The sequence below is a fragment of the Amborella trichopoda genome, chromosome 8 (genome assembly GCF_054954075.1).
Source record: "Amborella trichopoda isolate Santa Cruz 75 chromosome 8, AtrichopodaSantaCruz75HAP2 v2.0, whole genome shotgun sequence".
NCBI classification, from domain to species: Eukaryota; Viridiplantae; Streptophyta; class Magnoliopsida; order Amborellales; family Amborellaceae; genus Amborella; species Amborella trichopoda.
In genome coordinates this window covers 3,981,009-4,005,732 of record NC_142343.1, presented here as the reverse complement: position 1 = coordinate 4,005,732, position 24,724 = coordinate 3,981,009, and the positions used below count along the sequence as shown (strand labels likewise).

General features: G+C 34.6%; 1 protein-coding gene across 8 annotated transcripts; it reads left to right on the top strand.

Annotated features, from left to right (window-relative positions):
• Nucleotides 1-8,754: 8,754 nt before the first annotated feature.
• Nucleotides 8,755-23,738, top strand: LOC18440232 (LIM domain-containing protein HDR3). Of its 8 annotated transcripts, none has more exons than XM_088873416.1 (13): nucleotides 8,835-9,554; nucleotides 10,376-10,639; nucleotides 12,295-12,422; nucleotides 13,081-13,162; nucleotides 14,003-14,150; nucleotides 16,827-16,947; nucleotides 17,134-17,217; nucleotides 18,967-19,086; nucleotides 19,431-19,643; nucleotides 20,029-20,091; nucleotides 20,197-20,312; nucleotides 22,321-22,379; nucleotides 23,049-23,738. In XM_088873416.1, exons 2-13 carry the CDS (start codon nucleotides 10,504-10,506, stop codon nucleotides 23,423-23,425), a joined length of 1,647 nt encoding a protein of 548 aa, XP_088729542.1. In that variant the 5' UTR covers nucleotides 8,835-9,554; nucleotides 10,376-10,503; the 3' UTR covers nucleotides 23,426-23,738. The 8 variants fall into 8 exon arrangements, with proteins under 8 accessions (XP_088729543.1, XP_020526597.1, XP_020526596.1 ...); XM_088873420.1 differs by having other exon boundaries at nucleotides 9,068-9,554; nucleotides 10,376-10,488; XM_088873419.1 differs by having other exon boundaries at nucleotides 9,145-9,554; nucleotides 10,376-10,488; nucleotides 12,295-12,449.
• The last annotated feature ends 986 nt before the right edge of the window (nucleotides 23,739-24,724 follow it).

The following is a 24,724-nucleotide window of genomic DNA, read 5'->3' as shown; positions in this document are numbered from 1 at the left end:
AGTTTCGAGAGAAGCCCATAATTGTCAGATAAATCCTCTGAAGAATAAAAAATTTGAGATACCCTTCATCAATCATCTTCAAAGTCACAAAACTCTAAGTGACATGAGCTGAAATGACCCACCAATCCAATAGTAAGTCCAATTGAAAACGATTATCCCATGTGACATAAAACAATCGGGAATCCAATTTCAAATCCAATTGAAGACGTCTACCCTATGTGATGTAAAACAATTGGAAATCTAATCTTAAATTCAGTCGAAAGACATCTAACCCGTACGACGTTAAACAGTCAGGGAATCTCTATCAAATGTCAAACTCATACGATGTGAAAGAGCTGAAACAGGAAGACGTCTAACCGTATAATGTTAAAACGACTAGGTACCCAATATCAATTCAACATTAACACCATGAGACGAAAAAGAGTCAGGGTAGGTACAAGAACATCCATTACTGCATGATATAAAACTGCTCAAAGGGCTCAATGATTGCACAAGATTAAACGGCTAACCAACACAAAATGTTTCCGAAATTTCTCACCTATCTGCAAAATCCCCCCTATATGTGCCTGTGAAATTTTCAAAAATCTTAATTTCTTTGATCAAAAAGTAGCCTGAAACTCTATGACTATTTTAAAATCTTACACATTTTCAAAACCTAATGTTTTCAACAATGAAAGAACTTCATGGAGGCTTGGACATGATGTTTCTGCTGCTACCAGATCTCAAATTGCCATGCTTGTGAACCCTTAAGAAAGAATAATCAACCCATAGTTTTTCAAACTCAAGCCTAACACATGTGAATCTCAAAAATTAGAATCGAAGTTGAAGAAGTTCAACTAGATGAGAATTCATCATATCATCAATTCTTCTAAATCAATTATTATTGGTGACAACAGCAATGAGTGTCATTGGCTCAAAGATAACATTGTTCATGTTGATTGTCACTTTGGATCCCCATTGTTGGAGACCTCTCAATGCTACTGTTTGATAATGTAGTTTCCGTTCGATGTCTTACAAATCAAAAGTATTTATCGTCATACCGCATCCCTAAATGGTAGTGGTCATTCAAAAGAATGACTCCTTGACAAAGGTTTCATTCCCATCATATCCCATATGTCACCTTCTTTGCTATTGACCCAATACCCCAAGTGAATAATGTCAAAGAGGGGCAACCGTAGACACCCCTCTCGAAATTATGGCTAAGGGAATTCTTAAAACCTTGATTATAAGTCCAAAGGACCACACAAATCCTAGCAAACCATAAGTGACTTAAACCCAGTAGAATTATTTCAAAATTATCCCAAGCCTGTCCCAAGTCATAATAGACCCTAAGAGCTTTTCAACAGTCCAATAACTGACTGAATCGAACCTACAAATCAAAAGTTATAATCCTTGGAAGTTTTAGAGTCACAAATTACCAATTTGTCCGACGCGTCGCACGTCGTGCCAAGCCGTGCAATGCTCCGTGTGTTCCGCAACACACCAGGCTGTGCATCGCACAGCCCAATGGTCCTAATGCGGCCTAGTTGACCGAAGACATGCTTTTTATCAAGAAAAGTGCCGGGAAAATTATGAAAAATATATATAAAAAAAAGTCTTAATCTTAATGGCAAAGTTTATATAGAGCCGAGGCTCTTAACAATTAAATTAGAGCCTACCTCAAAATATTCACTAGAACAGGTTGTTTTGATGCTCAAATATTCTCAAATTTATCATCTCGACATCAAGATGCATGGACATGAGAAACAAATGGATTTCAAGTTTTGGAAATATTGTATTTTGTAGCACATTTTTGGACTGTCCATTTTCAAGATTTTAAAGTTTTCATAGATTTGTCAACCTACACTATTTTTGAAGCTTTAAACTTTATAAATAAAGTTGAAAATATATCTTAAGGCTATCACAATGATTTCTAATATTGAAACCACATTTCTCGACACTATTTGAATGCAGGTTCTAATTTGATTGTTTAGAGCCTAGGCTCTATACAAACTGTATTCTAATCTTAATCCTAATTAAACTATGAGATTAGATCAATAAATTTCAACACTACCGCTAATTCAAACCTTTAAATACCCCATAAAAAAAAAACCCAAATTCTCTACAAAAAATATATATATATTGGAAAAGCAATACAAAATCCTTAGAAAATAGGATAAAATCCCTTGGAAAATCAAAATTAGGAAATAACCAAAAATAAGAAAAAACCTTCAAAAATTATTAAAAAATAAAAAAATCCTTAAAAATCTCAAAAAAATCGAATTTAATATTAGGAGATCCCAAAACCCTTGGAAAACTAAGGAATGTCTTCTCCTAAACCTAAAAAAATAGGTAAACCCTACCTAAAAAATCTCCAACATTCTCTAAAGCCTTAGGAACCTTAGATCTAAATGAAAGACCCTTAGATCTACCAATTTTAGCAAGTAAGAGGCTTCAAAAGAAGATGAGGGCACAAGAAAGGCGGCCTGATTCAAGCCTGAAATTTCGGGTTATGGTTCCTGACGTATGTATCTTTTTTCCTATTTAATTTTAGTTTATTTATTCATTAATTTAGTTCACTTTTCCTACAGTTTAGTAAGTAAAATTTAGAAGTGTTTTTAAGCAATATACACAAATCTTGAAGCACACGTTGCCAACAGACTCAGAAAAGGATCAGATCTTTATAGATTTGTGTCGTTTTTAAGCTCATAATTTAAACGACCTTAGTTTCTCTAAGTTTTCATAAATTAACTGAGTTTTGCAAATATTTGAGTTGATCTCATTCAGAGATCGGAGTGCAAATAATTATATTTAGCCTCAGAAGAAAATTTGAGAATAAAGTAAAATGGCTACTTCAAAATTTAAGAAGTATGGACAAGTATTGCCAATGCTATGAACATAAAGAATGCTTCATGGGAATGATTTATGCAAGGGATATTAGTGGCAAGAGATCAATCCGTGGTTTTGCTTGTAGGTATGTGAGATGGGTTACATCCAAAGCATGTGACGATGTAGCATGGCCTCAAGATTTCAAGGGTGAGAATGATGAAGAAGGCAAGTTTGCATAAGAAGTACCAGCACGAAAAGGTTATTAGGTAAGAGAGCTTCTGACATTGGCTAAATTCTCTAAGTTTTTAAAAAAAAGAATAACTAAACATAAATGATAAAATAAATATATGATTTGCATCAAGATGGAGATTGTTGGAATAGTGACGTAAAATTACACCCCATTTAACCTTTGGTATTTCTATCATCATAGCCATTTATAGTCGTTGTGAAAAGCACTTCTTGGTGCATTTTATTTTTTCCATATTCACCGCACCATGTACGAATCTTGAGTCTGTGGATTTTTTGGAATCGATGCGCCGGTGACTGACAAGTTAGTTTCATGGTATTAGTTTTGTGGCAGTACATTTATCTCTTATTCCAAAACAACATTGGAGTGTAATTCTTTGGAGAGAATAGGTTCCTAAGTTCTTGAAGGATTATATTGTGCTCGAGGACTAACTTAGCTTAAACCACAACACGAGACGGAGGGAATAAAGAAACGTGAGAGCAAAGTGGTTAAGGGATTATAGAAAGGATTACATAAAGCAATAGAGAGAAAGAAAGCCTCTTTGTTGATATAGAGATTCTAGAGGAAAGACAGGAAACCGTGAGAGCCAGGGACTCCTTGCTGTTAAGGAAAATACTTTAAGGCCAAAAGTTGATATTCTGGGGCGAGAATATATTGTTCATTCATTCTTTCCCGTAAAATCTGATTTATATATATATATATATATAATTAATTAATTAATAAAAAAATCTGGGGTAAATCTACTAGCTCGTATAAACATAGGAGCCCAAAGGTTTAGATTGAATTTGAGCCGATCTGACGATCACAGATGTCCGATGGTGCTTGAATTTTATTTTTATTTTTTACAAATCTAAATCACTTGAAATTTTAGGCATGTGCTCATAAAAAATAGGTGAATCTTCGAAAAATATCAAAAAACTATTTTACATGAAATAATTGACCAAAATACACCACAAAAGTTTCGAGGGGTATTTTGATCATTTTTCTTTTCACAAATATTTTTTTATATATATTTTTATTAGGCGCGCCTTGATGAGAAGAACACACACCTAAATTTTCAAGTAATTTGGATTTATGAAAAAATAAATAAAATTCAAACACTAATAGACATCCGTGATCGTCAGAGACTCATATGTTCTTATGAGCTAGTGGGCTACCCTCAGCTTTTTCCGATATATATATATATATATATATATGGGAAAGCTTTTATATATTCCCCTTACAACATAGAAATTTTATCCTCTCCCTACCATCCAGCCATCCATTTTTTATCAAGAGAGCCACTCACCGTTTGATTTTAGATCCGACATCTTAAAGTATTTTATTTTTAGTTTTTTTTAATACAATTTTTCTGAATATAAAATTTGGCACATGCCACCTTCTCATTAGGGCACACCTATGAAAAATATTAACAATAATTTTTTGATAAAACATAATGCTCAAAATACCCATTGAAACTTTCAAGGGTATTTTGGTTATTTTATTTTATTAAATTTTTTTTATATATATTTTTCATTAGTGCGAGTTTAATAGATGAATGAACGTCCAAAATTTGGTGTCAAAACAATTTATAGAAAAAATAAAAAATAAAAACAGCGTAGAGACATGACATTGTGATTGGAGCAATCTTAGCCATCCATTAAAAAATAGACGGTTGGATAAGGGGGAGGATAGCTTTTCTATGTTGTAGGGGGAACATAGAAAACTTTTCCTATATATATATATATATATTAAACAGTACAATAGTTAGGCAGCTATAATGAATAGTAATATAGGTAGAATCTCAGCCGTCAGATCTTCATCATGTAGTTCAGAATGCATATCACCATATAAATTTTAATTTTTTTTGATAAATCTGATTAATATGACATTTTGGATGTATATACCTAACACTATTTCACACTATATATATTAAAAAAGTATTTTCAATAATTTAAAATGACAAAATTACCCCCATTATTTTTTAGGGGTATTTCGATCATTTTATAATATTTTTTAATTATGCGTCCTATTTTTTAGTACACAGATTTAAAATTTTATTATGATCCGATTTCTAAAAAAAAATTAAAAATCATATAGTGATATGCATTCTGAACCATATGATGAAAATATGACGGCTATCATTCTACCTATATTACTATTCATTATAGTTGCACATCTATTATTAGCTTTTTCCATATATATATATATATATATATATATATATATATATATATATATATATATATATATATATATATATATATATATAAGGGTGCGGTTTGAATAGAACCTAGGCTCTAAACAATTAAATTATAGTGACGAGAAATGTGATTTCAATATTGGAAATCTTTGTGACAGCCTTAAAATATATTTTTTATTTTTATTTATAAAGTTTATAGCTTTAAAATAGTGTAGATCGACATATCTATGAAAACTTGAAAATCTTGAAATCAAAGGTCCAAAAATGCATTTTAAAATATATTATTTCCAAAACTTGAAATCTATTTTTTTCTCATGTCCATGTATCTTGATGTCGAGATGATTGATTTGAAGATATTTGGGCATCAAAACAACCTCTTATAGTGAAATTTTTTAGGTAGGCTCAAATTTGAATGTTTAGAGCCTCGGTTCTATATAAACAATCAAATTTGAGCCTGCCACAAAAATTTTACTAGAAGAGGTTTTTTTGGTGCCTAAATGTCCTCAAATTGATCATCTCGATATCAAGATGGATAGATATGAAAAAAAATAGATTTCAAGTTTTAGAAATAGTATATGTTGTAACACATTTTAGGATGGTCAATTTTCAAGCTTTCATAGATCTATCGATCTACACTATTTTTGAAGCTTTAAACTTTATAAATAAAGATAAAATTATATTTTAAGTTTGTCACAAAGATTTTCAATATTGAAACCACAATTCTTGACATTATTTGAAGGTAGGCTCTAATGTGATTGTTTAGAGCCTAGGCTCTATATAACCCGCACCCTAGATATATATATATATATATATATATATATATATATATATATATATATATATATATATATATATAAAACTCTTTCCAACACCTATAGGTGAAAATGAATAGTAATTTGGCTTACCCTCATCACCGTCCAAATTTCATCGTGCGGTCATGATTGTCCGGTAGTGTTTTATTTTTTATTTCTGTTTACAAATCGGAATGACTTGAAATTTGGAAGATATGTACATCTTATTGAGTCACATCTAATAAAAATATAAAATAAAAAAAAATTATCCATGAAAAATAAATTGACCAAAATATCTCTGAAAGACCAAAATTAACCAAAATACCCCTAAAAAGTTTCAGGTGTATTTTGGTCAATTTTTTCATGTAAAATATTTTATATAATTTTATAAGATTCCCCTATTTTTTATGAATATACGCTTCAAATTTTAGGTCATTACGATTTGTAGAAAAAAAATGAAAAATAAAACACTATCGGACAATCGTGACCGCACGATGAACTTTGGACGGTGATGGGGATAGGCGAAATCATTGTTCATTTTCACCTATAGGCATTGCGTAGTGTTTTTCTATATATATAAGATGCTTCGGTACGCCGATTCATGCACCACTACATTAAATGCCGAACGGCCCATATTCGATCTGGGCCGATCTGACGATCACGGATGTCCAGTAGTGTTTTATTTTTCATTTTTTTTTTACAAATTGGAATGATCTAAAATTTGAAGCGCATATTCATAAAAAATAGGCGAATCTACGAAAAATATCAAAAAAATATATTACATGAAATAAATGGACTAAAATACCCCCAAAAAATTTTAGGGGTATTTTAGTTAATCTATATTTTGTGAATTATGTTTTTTATATTTTTATTAAGTGCGCCTTACTAAGATATACACACGCTCCAAATTTCAGATAATTTTGATTTGTAAAAAAAATTAAAATTCAAACACTCTCGGACAATCGTGACTATCAGATCGGCCTAGATTCTATCTGGGTCGTTGGGCATTTATTGTAGCGGTGCACACATGGGCGTACATGAACTTTTCATATATATATATATATATATATGTGTGTGTGTGTGTGTGTGTGTGTTAGGGTGCTCACACTATAGAGTATTGTATAATTATATTTGGACACTTATATAATTTTGCTTCATAATACAATATTTTTTAGTACATATTTTTATCTTTAGAAGGGGTGTAACATCACCCATATGGTGTATTAAATACCACTAGTGTGCTCTATATTGGTGATGTTTTTTTTTTGGGTGAGGGGCCCTACCCTTGATAGGAATTGAGCCTAAGACATAACGTTGCAAATCGTCAAGTGCTTAACAATTAAGACTAAGCTCTTTTCCTAATAAAAGGGTAAGTAAAGAGGTAAAGTCAGTGGGGATTTTGGCCCCTACCCTTAGGTGAGAATTGAGTCAAAGACCTCATCGCGGGGCTCAGCAATGCTACCGCCAAAGTCCCAGGGCATTCTCATAAGTGCTATCAGACTTATGTGGATGACCCCACTTAATGACCAAAAATACATTTACCAAAATATGCTCCATGTACAAAACAATGATATATTAGTGTCCAAAATTTGTACAATAGAATTATAAAATGCTCTATAATGTAAGCACCCTAACATAATGAGACCATTAATCTTTTAGTACAAGGAGATCACAACAATTCGATGTGAAATCTGATAGCTTGGGTGTATCACAAAGTTCGAAATATTTTTTTTGAACTTTGAGTTTGGTCCATGGAATAAATGCAACCACCCAATTTCACATCCAATAGTAAAGATTAATTGTGAATACTTTATACCAAAGGCAAATAGTCTCATTGTATATTTTTTCTATAAATAGCATTTTAATAACCAAAAATACCCTTTCTAAAAAATACTTAATGTACAACGTAAGGGTATATAAATGTCCCAAATTTATTGAGTACAATTATAAAATATTATATAGTATGAGCACCATAATATACATATAGGACCTGATTCTATGCAGCCCAGATTGCATATGTTGAAATGTGGGCTTATTAATAAATCTATTTTTGATATATTTTTTTACTTAATTTTTAAGGACATGTAATCTCGAACATGGAGAATATGAAAAAATAAATAAATTTTAAAAACTAAAAATAATCATTCTAATAAAAAAATATTTGGACCGTTAGTTTCTATAGTTTTTAGATGGACACCTACTTGCATCCATCTTTATGATAGATGCTTTACCCTTTTTTGGACCACATACGTACTCATGTGGTCCAGCCCGCATATATATATATATATATATATATATATATATATATATATATATATATATATGGGAAATGACCTTGTGAGACCCTCCCACATCTCTGTGATAACTTTTTTAAAGATATGTGTCAAATTTAATGGTGATCCTTTGAGGTCCTACACACATGGATGTGGGAGGGTCTCATAGGATTGTAACTTTTATATAAATGTGTAGGAGGGTCTCATAGGATTATTACTTTTATATATATATATGAAAAAAATTGGGGTTAGCTCTCTAGCTCATATGAATATATGAGCCAAACGGCCAAGATTGAATCGGGGTATATATATATATTAAAATTCTCTCTAAAAAATAATATTTTTAAAAAAACTCTCTATTTAAAAAATAATATTTTAAAACTATAATACTTTTAAATAAATACTATGCTTAAAAAATAATATTTTAAAACTAAACAAAGACCATTTAATTTTTGGACACTGTGATTTAAGTGTACTCAAAATCCATAAATTTTTCCCGACGATACTTATGTCTCGTGATTCTAAACTGGATCATTCGAGCTGGAAATAATGATTCTAAGCAGCTGTTTTGCCCAAAGAAGTTGAGTATACATTTGCTCCCGCGGGAATGCGCACCTTACAATTACAAATCAAAGTTGATTTTCCCTTTCAGATAATCCATGTGACTTCTCCACTCTCCCTTCTCTCTCTCTAACTCTCCGATTTCTCTCTCTCTCTCTCTCTCTCTCTCTAACTTTTCAAACTCACGCCGATCTCTCTCTCACTTACATTTCTCTCTCTCTAACTTTCCGATTATCTCTCTCTAACCTCTGAAACTCCCTCCTCTGATCTCTCTCTCTCCCTCTCTCACTTTTTCAAACTCCCTCTCCTGATTCTTTCTCTCTTCTAAAACCTGCTTTTTCTCTTTCTTTTCACCTCCTCCGTTCAATGTGCTCCTCCTCTTTTTCAGTCCTTAGAGAAAGAGAGAGATTCTCTGCTCTTTTTCCTCTCAAGGATTGCTTGTTCTCCACCTTCTCAAGATTCCTTTCTTTTCTCTCTCTAGCTTAGCCCTCCAAAATGCCTTCAAATCCCATGCTTATGAAGAAGCCCCATCACTCTCCCTCCCCTTTGCTGGAAAAAGCTCCAATCAAAACCCTAATTCTCAGCATCTTTTGCCCTAAAATTTCCACTTCTTTCTTCTTCCGGAAATCATTTTTCTCTGCAATTAATGGGTTCTTCAGAAGTGAACCAAATTGTTCAGCCCTGCATTTATGGTACGCTTTTATCTCTCTTCGCATTTGAAATCCCTTATTTCCTTTCTTTGTTCTTGAATTTCATGGATTTAATGTTTTTTTTTTTGAGCATAGATTGTCGGTATATTTGAATTGCGGGTCTAATATTTGGTCATGGCTTTCTTTCACTGCTGTTTGGAATTTTTTCAGCATTTCAATGAAATCTGAACAAGCTGCTATTATTGCTTGGCAAAATTAGCGTTTTATTTTCATTCACATGACCAGAAATAGTTGTCGTTTTGTCATAACTTTTTGAACGGTCAGTTTATATGAGATTGAAGAATTTATTTATTAGATTTGTTGCATACTTCTCTTGTGGATTCCCAGTGACTCTAACGTAGGTTTTGTATAAGGCTGATCATTTTTTCCCCCTTTTGGGTGAATACTGAACTGAAATTTTTATCCATAAAAGAGGCAGTTCATTTTCTGAGCATTGTTTAAGCTGATTATCCATATCCTGTACAATGTCATTGATCGGGAAAAGAATTGGTTATTAATTATGGTTTGAACTGAAATGGGTTCTGGTTTCATAAGAATGGTAGTTATTCATTCTTATTGATATTGGTTTTGTTTGTTTTAAATTGTTTGTTTTAACCTTTCAATCTGTATTTTTAACCTTTCAGACTAGCTTGTCTATGTTATTCCAGTGGCCTTGTGTTGAATATACTCCTCTATTGGATTGATTTTTGCAGAGGACTGAAAATGCACATTGACTATCCTCTTGCTTGCTTCTTGTTGTGGGTTCAATTATGCATTATTGCAGTTTCAGGTCCTAGCTTTTTATGTTATTTATCTTATCATAGGTGAAATCCATATTCACATCGAGTGAGGAACTTAATCATAAAAAAAAGAAGGGAGAGAAAGGCTCAAAATGTTGATGCTTATTCCCACCTTTACCAAAAGTAAAGCCGTGAAGGTATAGCATAACCCAATGCAGAAGGTTTATGGTGCTTCATGGGGCATCCACTGTCATTGTAGATTGTTAGTGGAGATTAAGAATAGTGGGCCCATATGGACACTCACCAAGGCCAAGATACAGTTAATCTCCACCATGTCTCATTGGGATGGTATGGGATGCTTCCTTGGAGTACTGTATAGCATACTCCTATTGATTATGGTTGAATTTTCTTTGGCCAAATGGATAATACCTATGTCATTCGTAGCATAACTGTGGCAGTCACCTTAAATGCCATGATGCCTTAACTAGTCCTTTTACAACCATTTTTAAGATATTAAATATGCAATTCGTTCATTGTATAAAAGTTATTTCTCCTGATAAGCAGTGTTAACCTGACACCTCAAATTTTCTCTTGTATTGCATGTTCATGTGTCGACACGCTTTGACATGGGACTGACACACAAGATATTTTTTGTTGGCATGCTGTATTGACACGACATGATTAATAGATGTGTCTCAGCCACCGAGATATGCATCCCAATAAATGGGTGGTTCTTTTTTTTCATGTTGTTTGAACCCACGACATTTTATTGTGGAAGTAAAATACTAGCCGCCCTGCCGTCAGCCGTACTTGTGATGTATAATGTAGAAATGTAATACATATCCCACACACAGAAAGTAGAAATAGGTGATCTGTGATTCACACTAGATTCCGAAGACAATAAAAAATAATTGAACACCTATTTTAGTACAATACTTCTCACATGGGAGTCAAAAATAAAAAAGCACTGCCAATATGGTTTGATTTCTATTTTCTAAATGCATAGTCCCATAAGGAGTAAGTTGTTAACCCACATGGAGTAAGATGTCAACATAGTCCCATAGGGACTTAACATACCTTATTTCAAGTGTCAATATGGTTTGTATTTATTTTCTAAATGCAAATTACTTTTTGCGAGATTTGAGCTTACATCGTTCCATGATAAATATAAATAGTGATATCAAAACAACTACAATAAATGTTTTACACACATTTTGTAAAAAAAATAAACTCCAATAAGCATATATTTTTAGCTTTGTTGCATATTTATATTCAAATTTTATATTTATTTAGTTTTAAAATTCTATTTATTATTTTTAAAATTCTTTTATAATTTATCTATTATTTTTATAAAAAATATTTACATATAAGTATTTTATGGATGTGTTGGGGCTATACTGGGTTTCTAAGCTGAAGTACTAGACACTTGAGACACGTAATAGACATGACACCTGTTTCGGTATCCATGTAACACTGCTGATAAGGATCAAGTTCACTATGGCCAACATTTTATTGTTTGGGATAGAAGAACTTCTTAGGAATATTTGTAGATGTTGAGTTTATGATGGTTCATTAGATCATTGTAGAATGCCCAAGGATGGGTTTGGAATGTCTTGTTCCTTCTTTTTCTTGCATCTGTGCATTCAATGCTTGTATTGTTCTTGATGAAGTCATAATTTGGTAACTCTCGATATCAAAATAATTATTTGGGCATCATTGAGAGATTTAGGGGTTTCAGTTGTAATTCTGTTATCTTCTTGGTTTTTTCCATATCACTGTTTGTTGGTAGAAGTGGATGATTTGGTTTCGCTTAGGGCAACTGACATTTCACCCACATCAAACAATGTGGAAAGCTATTACATGATAATGGCAGCCTAGTAGGGCACATGCGAGGTCACATTTTATTTGGTCATGGACGTCTCTAAGTCGTCATCAAAAGCTCTTCCATGGTTTGAGTTTTGTTGACTATCTTCTTAGTCACGTGATTTTCTTGATTTTTGCAGGTCACCTTGGTCCATCATATGCTCTGAAGAAGTCTAGCTTGATGAAATGGGTTAGCAAGTTCTTTAAAGGATCAAACCAGAAGATCTCAAATGGTCATCACCCAAGAGTCATTAGTGATGAAAACATGGTTTGGCGTGCTCCAACTGGTTCTGTAGTAATTTCACTTCCATTTATTCTCTTCTCTACGTATCTCAAATTGTTGATCTTTGCTTATGAAGGATTACCACCACAAGTATGCTTTTGGTTTTGAAGAAACTTCTGAGCCTTATTATTTAACATGGTTACAATTAGGATGTGTTGGATAGTAGAAGGACAAAGGCTTAAGTCGATTAAATGCATTGAGCTGCCATGCTGTATAGGTTCCTGGAGCATGACTCTTAAGAGAGTACTATGTTATTATTGAGATACATATACATCGATGTTGATTCTTCGCAAGTCATGGAGCTTAATGTGCTTATTGAAATTTCCTACGCCCTGAAAGGATTTATCTTCTTTTGAACATCTTTATTAAGTTTGTGTAGATTATTTTCGTTTTTTCAATTGGTAAATCGGTCTTGAAATGGCAACATCAAATGTGCAACAACAACATTGCAGTTGAGCTATGGGCTTGAATCCCGCTTTATGTAGTCTATCGAGTAATAGACTACATAAAGTCTTATTTGCACTAAAACGACGATGACGTATCTTCATTCACGATTTTATAGGATATTTGGCTCTCTCTCGTCTCACATATGTGACTTGTTTTTTATGGCTGTATAACCCTACATTGTCTATACTCATGCCAGGGTGATGGTGATAGAGCCAAGAATGAGGATCTAGACCATGGTTTAGCACTCCCTCTAGCTGATGATTTGAGAAAGCCAACAGGTGTGTTGTGAGTCTCTTAATAGGTTAAAAAATGTGGTAGAAATACAGAGATCTCGATTCTGTTGCTCCCGGAACGGATCTTGATTTTTAATATTCGGATCTTGATCCTCATTGATAGGGATCCCGATTCCTGCTACTAGGGATCTCGATCTTAACCTTAAAGACGAAGTCAACAACTAAACTGATGATTTCCTTTGTTTATAACCAGCTAGCAGCACAAATATACTTTTCTTATAGTTGCATTGCTTGCTTTCTATAAATAATGAGATCCCTACTTTGAAGCGTATACATAATCCTAGATTATCATACTCTTTAAGGTTGGTAGCGAGATCCCAAAGAGTTGGGATCAAGAAAGCAAAAGGTTGAGATTACGATCCCCAAAAAGTTGGTATTTGATCCCTAACATTTGGGGATCTCGGTCTCTAATATGTGCATTATACGGATGGCGTTCCCAACCATAGGGATCTTCTAGCATTTCATGACTCGTATGTATGTGATTTTCTCTGACCCCTTCAAACCATATCTCCCACTCCTGATCCCGATCCCGGCATGGTTCCCACAACTATGATTTAGCTCATTCTTGTAGCTTTGCCCTTTTCCTAACTTATGTAGAGCACTTGACATGAGGGAAAACTAACAAAGCAACCTCAGCTTTTAAAATGTTTACAAAACCAGCTCTTGTTTTAAATTAATACAAAATTGTTACGCCTTGTGCATGATCCTATATTACGCCTTGTACCCCCTTAAGCCCAAGCCTTTTATCGCACGCATCCCAGTCAACCAGCTGGAAGGGTAATAATGTGATATTAAGTATGTTAGTTTTTTATGGGATTGTTGTAGGTTGTAGAAGACGTGCAGGTAATGATGAAGATTATAGAAGACATGCAGATAATGATGAAGACCTCGCAAGAGCCCTTCAAGAGAGCTTGAATATGTCGCCTTCATATAATCCATACACCCCTCATTACTATTATCCTAGGGGATATAGGTTACTTTCTTCAACTCACTCTTTAAAAAGTATTGCAAACATTTTTATAGGAAATATCTTTACTATAACTTGTTCTCAAGGATTGGGACTCTATTGTTTTGTTTAAGTTTATAGGAAATATAGTCTTATGTTTAGGATTGTAGATAAATATCTCTTTATATACAACCAGTAAACATTTCTCAAGAAAAAATCTCCATATATACGAGTAGGAAATCTAATACTTAATAATCATAGTTTGGGCAAGGTTTGCATTATTTGCTGCAAATAGAGAATTGAAGTTTCAAGGGATCATGGGAATTCTTGCACACCTCTTGGAGAGTCCTATAAATTTGTAAATTATCGGTTTCCATGAAAAATGCGACCTGATCAAAGGAATTATTCACCTTCTATAGCTTTACTTTGACTTGGCTGAGGTTGATTTGATAGATACTTTGTTATGTGAGTTATGTGTCTATGTAAGAACTTTATACTTGACTGAGGCTTCGTGCAAGTACAATTCAGCAAAGGTTACCTTATTGTCACTTTCTTGATTCATGAAACCAAGGGAATTCTTCACCGTCACATTCTTTCTTTAATGGTTGACATCTATTTTTAATTTTATAATTTTAATTTTATATGAAATTTGTAAACCACCTCACACTCTACTAATTGTATATATATTTAGGAAAAATAACAATGCGAACATTTATGCATTCACATATGGGTGAGGTTTGTAAAGGTGTTCACCTTATGTCGTATAAGGAAGGCACACCTCTAAATTTTGCCGGAAGATGTAGTTTTGGTATCGGAAACATTACAATGACTTGAAAATCCATGTTCAATATGAAATTTAAAATTCCAAAAATAGTGTAGATCAAAATCTTTGAAATAGATAGTCTAGATAACTTGTTACGAGATACACTATTTTTAGGTCTTTCATTCTGCTCTATTAAGGGTCATACCCTCTGGGAAGCCATTAGTCCCCATATATTTTCTCACTACTTCCAACCATATCCTTTTGGGCCTGGCCCTTACCCTTCTTTAGGTTTCCACGTGAAAAGTTAAAATTCTTTTTTCTCTTTATATCCATACATCTTGATGTCAAGATGATCAATTGGAAGGTTTTCCAACTTCGGAACACTCTTTTCTTGTGGATTTTGAGGTGCACCTTACTTCTATAGTATAACGTTGCAACCTTATATAGACTTTTTTGTTCACATGTTCTATTCAATCCATTTTCCAACTCTAAGAAGTTGTTAAATTAAGTACATTTTGAATTACATGTCAAGGAATGCTAATACTATAGAGAGTTCAAGGTAATTTAAGTATATTATCAATAAACTATTTAATAATAGTTTAGCTATAGGAAATGGAATGTTAGTTTAAGACTCAACTTCGTGCCTCCAACCTCTAGGTGATATCAACACTTGGGCGCATCAGTGCATCAAATCTATATCCTGCATGTGGAAGCCTAAGAAATGAGGAGAAATTTCTTAGGAAAAGTATACCATGAGATACTTTTGGTACAAGGTGGTCACAATTAATCTTGACTATTGAATGTAAAATTGGTGGCTGCAATATTCCATTGACCAAGCTCAAAGTTCAAAAGAAGTTTTCTCGAATTTTTGACGCCACATCGGATGGTTATAAGTAATTGTGACATCCTTGTACCAAAGGTAAATGGTCTCATTGTATACAATCGCAATTTCTTATTTGTAATAAAGATTTCTAGTTGTCTGAAAAATACCAATCGTCCTTCTAAGTGTGAAAATGTATTATAGAGACTGAAGTAGAAAGTGAACTGAGTTTCAAAGTAGCAATATTTTTAATGCCTCAACAATAGGTTTGGAGAGGAAATATCCCTTCAGGTTATCTGTTAATTCTTAGAAACAGTTTATTGATGACAAAAAAAAAAAATAGATTTAAAAGTTCATCTGACATGCTTGTGTTTGAACTTCGTGGAAGTTGGGGACTAGTATGAACAAACTGGTCATCAAAAAGGAGAATAAATTCTGGTTCACATGTTTGCTAGGAAAACTACATAGCACAAGGAAGAACAGGTTAGTTTACTTGTAACATTGAGAATGAGAGTGGTTTGAGTGTCACATGAGGGCGGCTGAAACTAGAGATCAAGATGAAGAGTGCACTTGATAGATCTCTGAGGGTATCGAAATGTCTGGTTGTTCAAAAGAAACCTTAGGTTTTCTAAAATTCTATCCTGAAGTTTGTGCATTAAGGATTAAAAGTTCGGTTTAATTGTAGAGAGCACATATACAAGTACAACAAATGGAGAGAGTAAGACGCACATTGGCATTTGTTTGAAATCAATCATGTGTGGAAGATGGTAGAACTTACCAGCTACATATATATACATGCATATTCTAAATGACAATGTAAAATAATAAAATAATGAAAATAAGCTACAAATTTATTCATTACGCATATGTATCATCATCATCATCATGGCCTTTTCCCAATTAATTGGGATCAGCTACATGAATCCTCGTGACATGTATACATATAGTTACGCATATGTATATGTTACAATATTTATTGAAGAACCTGTTTTAAAAGTTGGAAATTTCATGCTGATTTGTGTATACTAACTATCGCAAATCATGTAAAGCACCCCCACTTCTTAAGCATTGATATGTTGCATTTCATAGTGAACAAATGAGGGGCCCTTTTCTTTTGCAGAATTTGTGCTGGCTGCAATTCTGCAGTTGGCTATGGGCGTTTTCTAAGCTGCATGGGAGCTGTATGGCACCCCCAGTGCTTTTGTTGTCATGCTTGTGGGGAGCCAATTTCTGATCCTCAGGTATGAATTGAGCATGAGTTTTATCAGCCCTCATAATGTAATGTATGTTACTCTGTTCATTGCTTTATTTGTTAGAGAAAAAATAATGTTCCACATTCTTATGTGGAACTGCACTGGAGCTTATTCATATTGAATTATTGAAACAAATTTGAGTAATTTTAGCCTAATAGAGTGTTCCTTTTTTAGTTTTCTTTGTCAGGGAATGATCCCTACCACAAGTCCTGTTACAAGGAGCTGCATCATCCCAGATGTGATGTCTGCCGTGAATTCGTAAGAAAATTTTATATATGGTCTATGTTTTTTTTCAAAACTGCCTTTACTGGTTTTTCTTTTTATGTAGTTAATTCTATGTTTTGTAGTTAAGTTGTCTGGTCTATATTTGTTTTGCCCTGAACTCCCTTTATGCCTTTTGCGTGAATGTATTTTATGGTACTTGATAAGGGTTAGGATGGAAGTAGCATAGACAACTGTGTACAAGATTGATCATATGAATGCTTCCCTTGTGACTGCCATATAAACTCTACTAGGTTATCCAATCTCCAGAAATATGTGCTTTGGTCATCCTATGGAAGTTGTAATTTCATAAAGGCTGCGTATTGGGGCTTCTGTTAGGGGTCCTATTGCTTAGTTTCTGGATAAGCCTATATGCTAAATCGGTGTTCAAAACACTACATTCAGCCAAAACCTAGTTTATCTGTATATAATTTGATCTGTTCCCAGGGCATGCTTACTTCAATGAGATATATGAAATATAATGCTCAGATATACAAGCATTTTAAAATGTCCCAAGTATTTGGCTATAGCTGGGGGCTGTTGTATTGTCTCTGCATGTCTTTTTTTTTTTTTTCTTTTTTTCTTTTTCCTTTTATTGGTTTCTTTCCAAGAGGGTTACAGATTTCCAATGCTTAAACTTCACTCTGGATATGTTTAGCAGATGATCATTCCATAAACTCACTGTTTATGGCCCTTTGTCTTCTGCTGAATTTATGTATGTACTGGCTTGATTAATCTTCTACACTGTGATTTGAGAGGTGACTGTTTTTCACGAGTGCTTGCTAAGTTATTTATTTGAGTGCAATTTATGAACAGTATGAAGTATGAACAGTATGAAAGTTTGAGTGCAATCCTAGACTCACATTGGTGGTAAGAGAGCTCCTTTTGAGCTTGGGCACTTTCTAGTCCGTCCATTTCTTGGGGTTCTTTACTGGCCTGCTCAATGCATGAGTGAGGTTTTACACATTTCTTGTGCACTGTCACTAAGAAATGGAAGGACACGTGGGTTGGTTTCCGAAATAGCCCATCTTCTTGCCATATTCCGAAATAGCCCATCTTCTTGCCATATAACCAACTAAAATTATCATAATCTGCTTTTTTTCTTGAACTATGCTCTCAGACTATTCAAAAGGGAAATATTTATTGGTATTACCATGGATAGATTCATGCATGCATGATGATGAGGTGTGGAGGAGATAACTATGGATTTGTAGCATCCTGCACCTTTTTATCAGGCCGTAGATTCCAAGGATCCTTCCCAGGGAACATATGATACATGACAGTATATTTGCAGCACAATTCAAGACTATGAATGAATTGCCTGGTTATCGGAGGCTTTACAAATAATATGTTTGCATGTGGCTGAACTGAATATTGTCTATATGCAATGCTCTAGTTGGAGGTGTATAATGATCTTATGCTTTGCATGAGCATACCTCATTTATTTGTAGAAGACAATGTTTGGGTGCACTATGAATTGTGGAGCGCACAAAATTTGTTTAATCGATTAAGATAGTGTTGAGCATACGAACTCAACGTCTCATTATATGCACAACCATTACACTCTCTAGAATCCACATGATTATGATGCATTAAATTCTAGCCATTTGTTATATATGAAATTAATTTGCAACAGTATTCACCTGCTTGTGTTCTCTATTTGTGATTACTTCTAGAAGCTGTACATGATCTATTAGCAACTTCTCACAACATTGTCGATTGATTTACCTTATCCCTGACATGCAGATCCCAATAAACAAAGCTGGTTTGATTGAATATAGGTCGCATCCATTCTGGCAACAGAAATATTGTCCCTCACATGAGTATGATAGGACAGCTCGATGTTGCAGTTGTGAACGCATGGAGGTAGAGATTTTAAAGACTTATGCAGTCTTTCAATTGTAGTTATTTTGGGGAAAGCACACTATAATCTGATGGACTATGGGAAAACCATAGTCCACTGGATTTTCAATGAGTGATCCATTGAAATGCGCAATGGTGATGGAGAGAGAATGGTGCCTGCCATTTGGGTGGTTTCTTGTTCTGGTGTATCCTTCTCTCGTTATCACCATCCCCATCACCATCCATCATTTCAGTAGATGGAATTACCTTGTAAACTGTGGTATTCCATAGTCCATTTGGTTTATGGTACACTACATGAAAATATTCTAGCTGCTAATGGTTATATTCTCTTTATTTTTGTATGGAAGCCGAGGAATGTACGTTACATTTCTTTGGGAGATGGACGAAGTCTATGTCTTGAGTGCTTGGATTCTGCTGTAATGGATACTGGTGACTGTCAGCCTCTTTACCATGCAATAAGGGACTATTATGAAGGAATGAACATGAAACTAGACCAGCAAATTCCTATGTTAATGGTTGAAAGACAAGCACTTAATGAAGCCATGGAAGGGGAGAAAGATGTATGGATAATTTTGTTTATGAATAATTTTGTTTATTATCCTGTAATCTGTTTTAGAAAGGCAATCCTGTGGACAATGGAAAAACCATGGTCACCACAGTAAATTGGGTCATCGCCTTCCATGGAAATTATCCACAGTGATAGGGGTGTGCGTGTGTGTGTGCGTGTGTGTGTGTGTGAGAGAGAGAGAGAGAGAGAGAGAGACCAGAATGGTATGTGATTGGAGTGGTTGGGCCTGTGCCCCCTTCATTGCCTTCAGTCATTCCAATGGGCCATGTTGATCAAATGGACTGGTTTTCTGGGAGTCCATTGGATTGTGCCATACTTTCGGCTATATACTTTTTAGTAAGTCAATTATGTTTTTAAAATTAAATCCTCTTTCCCAGGGACATCGTCACATGCCAGAGACACGTGGTTTATGTCTATCAGAGGAGCAGACAGTCAGCAGTGTATGCAAGATCTTCATCATCTTTTATGTGTATAATTAATTTTCATCGTAATAATAGAGCATGCAATATTTTGTATTTATTTCGTTCTTTTGCTTCTTGATCCAGATATTAAAGAGACCTATGATAGGAGGCAATCAACTTATAGGTATGAAGACTCAACAACAGAAGTTACCTCGGAGATGTGAAGTCTCTGCAATTCTTGTTCTTTATGGTCTCCCAAGGTAATTCTTGTAGACTTTGTTGGTGCACAGCAGTTTCTGTTTTTCCGGTTGGGTGATTCTTTCTGTAGACTTTGTTAGCGCACAATGGCTTCTGATCAAATCCTGCTATTCAGCCATTCCACTTGAAACATCTCATTCATTTTTTTATATGCCATTCTTAATGTTCCTTCCTTTTTTGATAGCATTATAGATGGGTGATCCTTAACTTAGTCAAAGACTGCCCAGCTTGAATATCTGATCTCTGTGGTTAAGTTTCGAAGATTAGGCCACTGGTACATCTTACTTACGTCACTTTGTTCACATGTCAATGGCATTGCAGTTGCTCTGGTGTGAATTGATTTAGGCATGTCTAATGAGGGTTCTTATACCACCAATTGTTGCTAAAATCCTCCTTTTTTTTTTCTGGAATTGCTGATTTTGTTTGTTGATTAGCAATTGCTCTTTTGGATGAAAGGAAGATGTCTTTCATATTTCTTGGGTAGACTAGTTTCCCAAGTCTTTATGGTTTTAGTATTACTAAAATAAATCATCATCATCGTCATCAAAGCCTTTTCCCAACTAATTGGGGTCGACTACATGAATTCTGGTCTGCCATTCTACTCTGTTAATGACCATACCCTCAATGTAACTTTAAGTTCCCATATCTTTTTTCACTACTTCCAACCATGTCCTTTTGGGCCTATCTCTTGTCTTTTTTGAGCCTTTCACTTGAACTAATCTGCACTTCCTAACAAGTGTTGTACTGGGTTTGCACTAGTAAACTAAAATGAATCTACAACTAATTAATACTATAGCTCAAATCTTTTTATAATTTTCTAGTGACATCGTCATGATAACCTTTTCCCAATTAATTGTGGTTAGCTACACGAATCCTTTTCTGCCATTCTGCTCTATTAAGGGTCAATACCCTCAATGAGGCCATAAGTTCCTATATCTTTTCTTACTACTTCCAACTATGTCTTTTTGGGCCTATCCCTTGCCATTTTTTAGCCTTTTGGGTCTATAATTTTCTAGTGAATTGCTGATTGCATATGTAGATTAGCAATTTAGCTATGCTATCTTCGAATGCAAGGAAGTAGATTGTTCAGTTAGCTTGGGTGAACCAGTTTCCGAAGTATTCCTAATTTTAATGAACTAAAATAAATCAGATGGTACCTGCAGATGTGTAAACCATAAAATGGTTTTATACTTGAAGATAGTTGAAGGCTACTTCATGGCCATATAAATTTTGTAGGTATCGTCATGCATAGCAGATTAGCAGACCATTAAATTAGTCCGATAATGGTTTTGCTGATATTTTAATCCAAGGATTTCATCATTATTACTTCAGTAGTATGAGAACTTGTGAGGAAAGGCTGAAAATGGGAGAATACTTCAGCAATGTAAGTGTAGTTTATCTCATGTTCACATCATGGCATAAGGTAAACCACATTCGTCTCACATCGGACAATAAATTATGAGACCATATGCATTCTTGCTTATATTGGGCTTATTTACATGCGTCTTATGGGGCCAAATGACATAACTGCTATCTACGGCTAAAGAATTGACAGAAAAATACATATAAAGAGTACAAGAGACAAATAATTGGAGCAGGGAATAGATACCAAAACCAATCATTATGTGATTCTTGTTTGAAAATAAGGAAAGCATTCCTTGTTATATCAAGCTCATTTGTCAGAGGTATGAGTTTGGAATCTTTAAATTCCTACCCAAAACATTTTGTAGAAAGGAGCCTATACGGAGGTTATGATGAAAGAATCAATGTCCTACTAGGCAGTTCTTCCGTTTGTTTATATACATGGATAGCAACATGGATGTTGGATATTAATATTATTTTGTACACCAAGAATCTGTTTAGGGTGACAGGGTTAGGGTTGTTAAGCCTATTATGCAGTTAAGTTTGGCATGTAAAATATTTTCACTTTTCAGGTCTCATACATTAGACATAGGTTTATTCCTATGTTTGATAATAAAGGATAATACTGACCTTCTGTGCACTATGTAGGCTGTTAACAGGTTCTATTCTGGCTCATGAATTGATGCATGGTTGGCTACGACTTAAAGGTACTGTAGACCTTTATGATATATATTTTCTTTTCAGTAATAGTTTAGTGCTGCCACAACACAAAAAAACATAAATTTTTAAACTAGAGGGCTTTGCTTTACTAGTGCTTGTTTGAGGTAACTACATTGCTGGTTCATGGGAAACCACTAGAATGGTACTGATTTTAAAATGAATGAAAAAGCCAAAATTAGTTCCATAAGATTACTGAAACGAAGTTGAAAATTTTTAGTAGAGAGATAGAAACCTTCTTGCTCATCTTTCAGTGGCAGATATTTAGGGGTGGCCCAGCTCTGCCAAAAAAACTGGGGCCTGCACCACATTTTGTGGCTTGAGGGCCGGACCACCATGACCCAAGGGCAGGGCTGGGCTGGGCCTAGGCTAGGTCCAAGGCAGAGATAAGACTGGCCCAGCCCTTATTTCTTTATCTTTTTTTTGTTATTTTATTTGGCCCGGTCTAAATGAGGCCAGGGTCGGACCTCAAGGGAATAAGGCCAGGGCTGGGGTCCTTTGCCAGCCCTACAGATATTTTATATATATATATATATATATATAGCGAGAGAGAGAGAGAGAGAGAGAGAGTATTGTTTCAAAGTTGTTAATTTTTCAATAAATACTGTTATGTTTGTCTTTCTCTATTCACTAGAAGATAACATCTTCCATTGATGCAGGTTATCGTAACCTCAGTCTTGAAGTAGAGGAAGGCATTTGTCAGGTGCTCTCCCATATGTGGCTTGAATCGGAAGTTATGTCTGGCTCAAGCAACACTACATATGGACCATACTCATCATATGCATCATCGTCATCTTCTTCTTCATATGCTCCATCATATGCATATGCTTCATCATCATACTCATCATCATCAAAAAAGAATATGGGGAACTCGGATCTTGAGAAGAAGCTCGGTCAATTCTTCATGTGTCAAATAGCGAGCGACTCATCACCAGCATATGGAGGAGGGTTCAGAGCTGCATATGCAGCGGTTACTAAATATGGGCTGTATGCTACATTGGAACATATGCGTAGGACTGGCAATTTCCCAGTGTGAACACAGTCGGTAATAATTTCCATAAAAGAGTCGTCCTTTGGAGATGGAAGGAGGCTTTGGATTCTCTGTTTATAAAGAAGAAATGAATTAACAGAAAGGGCAAAAAAAAGGAAAAAAGAAGAGGATAGAAAAGCCTGGATTGGTATTATCCCTCATGAGTTTTTTAAGTGGGGGAGCCTTCAGGCGGTGAATTGTACGGTTGTATCAGAAATCGGATAATGAATAGCAGCACTCACCAAAATAATGGACATTGAATAATTGTATGTGCTGTACTATGTATTGCTTTCACAATAAAATGTGGTAGCTTGGATCATTGCACTTTACTTTTGAAATTTTGATTCATTTCACGTTTGTTAAGCCCATGCATGCATCTTGGTTTTTCAGATGTGCTCATGGTGCCTCTCATGCATATAACTTAATAAAACATAGAACCATATCGACACATCACTAAAAAAGAAGGAAAACATATAACACTCCCTGTTCCTTTTCTGGAGGCTTTATTTAAAGCTAGACTTCTTTATTTCTGATCATGAAATTGTGGATTACATGGCTTGCTTAATTTCATGACTCTCCATGAAATCGACATTATCGGAAGTGTCATCAGCTCCCAAAATTCAGCAATCCAAGAAATACTGGTCTCTCCTCATTCTTCTCTCTTCCCAAATGACCAAGGCCTGCCCTTTTCAAGTAAACTCTCTCTCTCTCTCTCTCTCTCTCTCTCTCTCTCTCTCTCTCCTCCCCAATTGACCACAAGCCTACTGTTTTCAATCTCTCTCTCTCTGAAGGACGGTGATGATGAGGAAATGGGACGTAGCTTGGAGAAATACTTGGGGGATTACCTTTTCCAGGTTCTATATTTAGGTTGCCTTTTATGATTTTTAGAACCAGGGGTTCTCTTTGATTAATTTCTATCTCATAATTCATACTATAGATTCTCCAGTGGATTTGTGTCTCTAAAAGGGTTCAATAGTTGGAAGAACTACAAATTGCTAGCTCTATCCGTCATATGTTCTTTTTTATTAATTTTTTTTTCGAAATCTCGTGCACGGTTTATGTCCATTTCAACATTCTTTTCTAGATTCTTTTGTATTTATTCCGTATTTTATACATTTACACTTTTGCTTTTCTGAGCTTTGAGGATTTTCTAAGGGATTTTGTCCTTTATTGTGGTTCGACATTGAGATTGGTTTTTTCTGTCATTTAATCCCTTCTTCTGGAATTTCCAACGGTCCTGCTCATAGCATGTCTTAACTCACCACTCACTGTTAGATTCTTTCTTTTGCATTTATTCTGCATTTC

What these genes read in the sequence shown, in the direction of transcription:
- LOC18440232 (XM_088873415.1), top strand. Translation starts at nt 10,504, where the DNA reads ATGCAGAAGGTTTATGGTGCTTCATGGGGCATCCACTGTCATTGTAGA. An exon ending in GCAGTTGTGAACGCATGGAG is followed by an intron (nt 19,087 to 19,430) that starts GTAGAGATTTTA and finishes TTTGTATGGAAG; the next exon opens with CCGAGGAATGTACGTTACAT. An exon ending in AGGAGCAGACAGTCAGCAGT is followed by an intron (nt 20,092 to 20,196) that starts GTATGCAAGATC and finishes TTCTTGATCCAG; the next exon opens with ATATTAAAGAGACCTATGAT.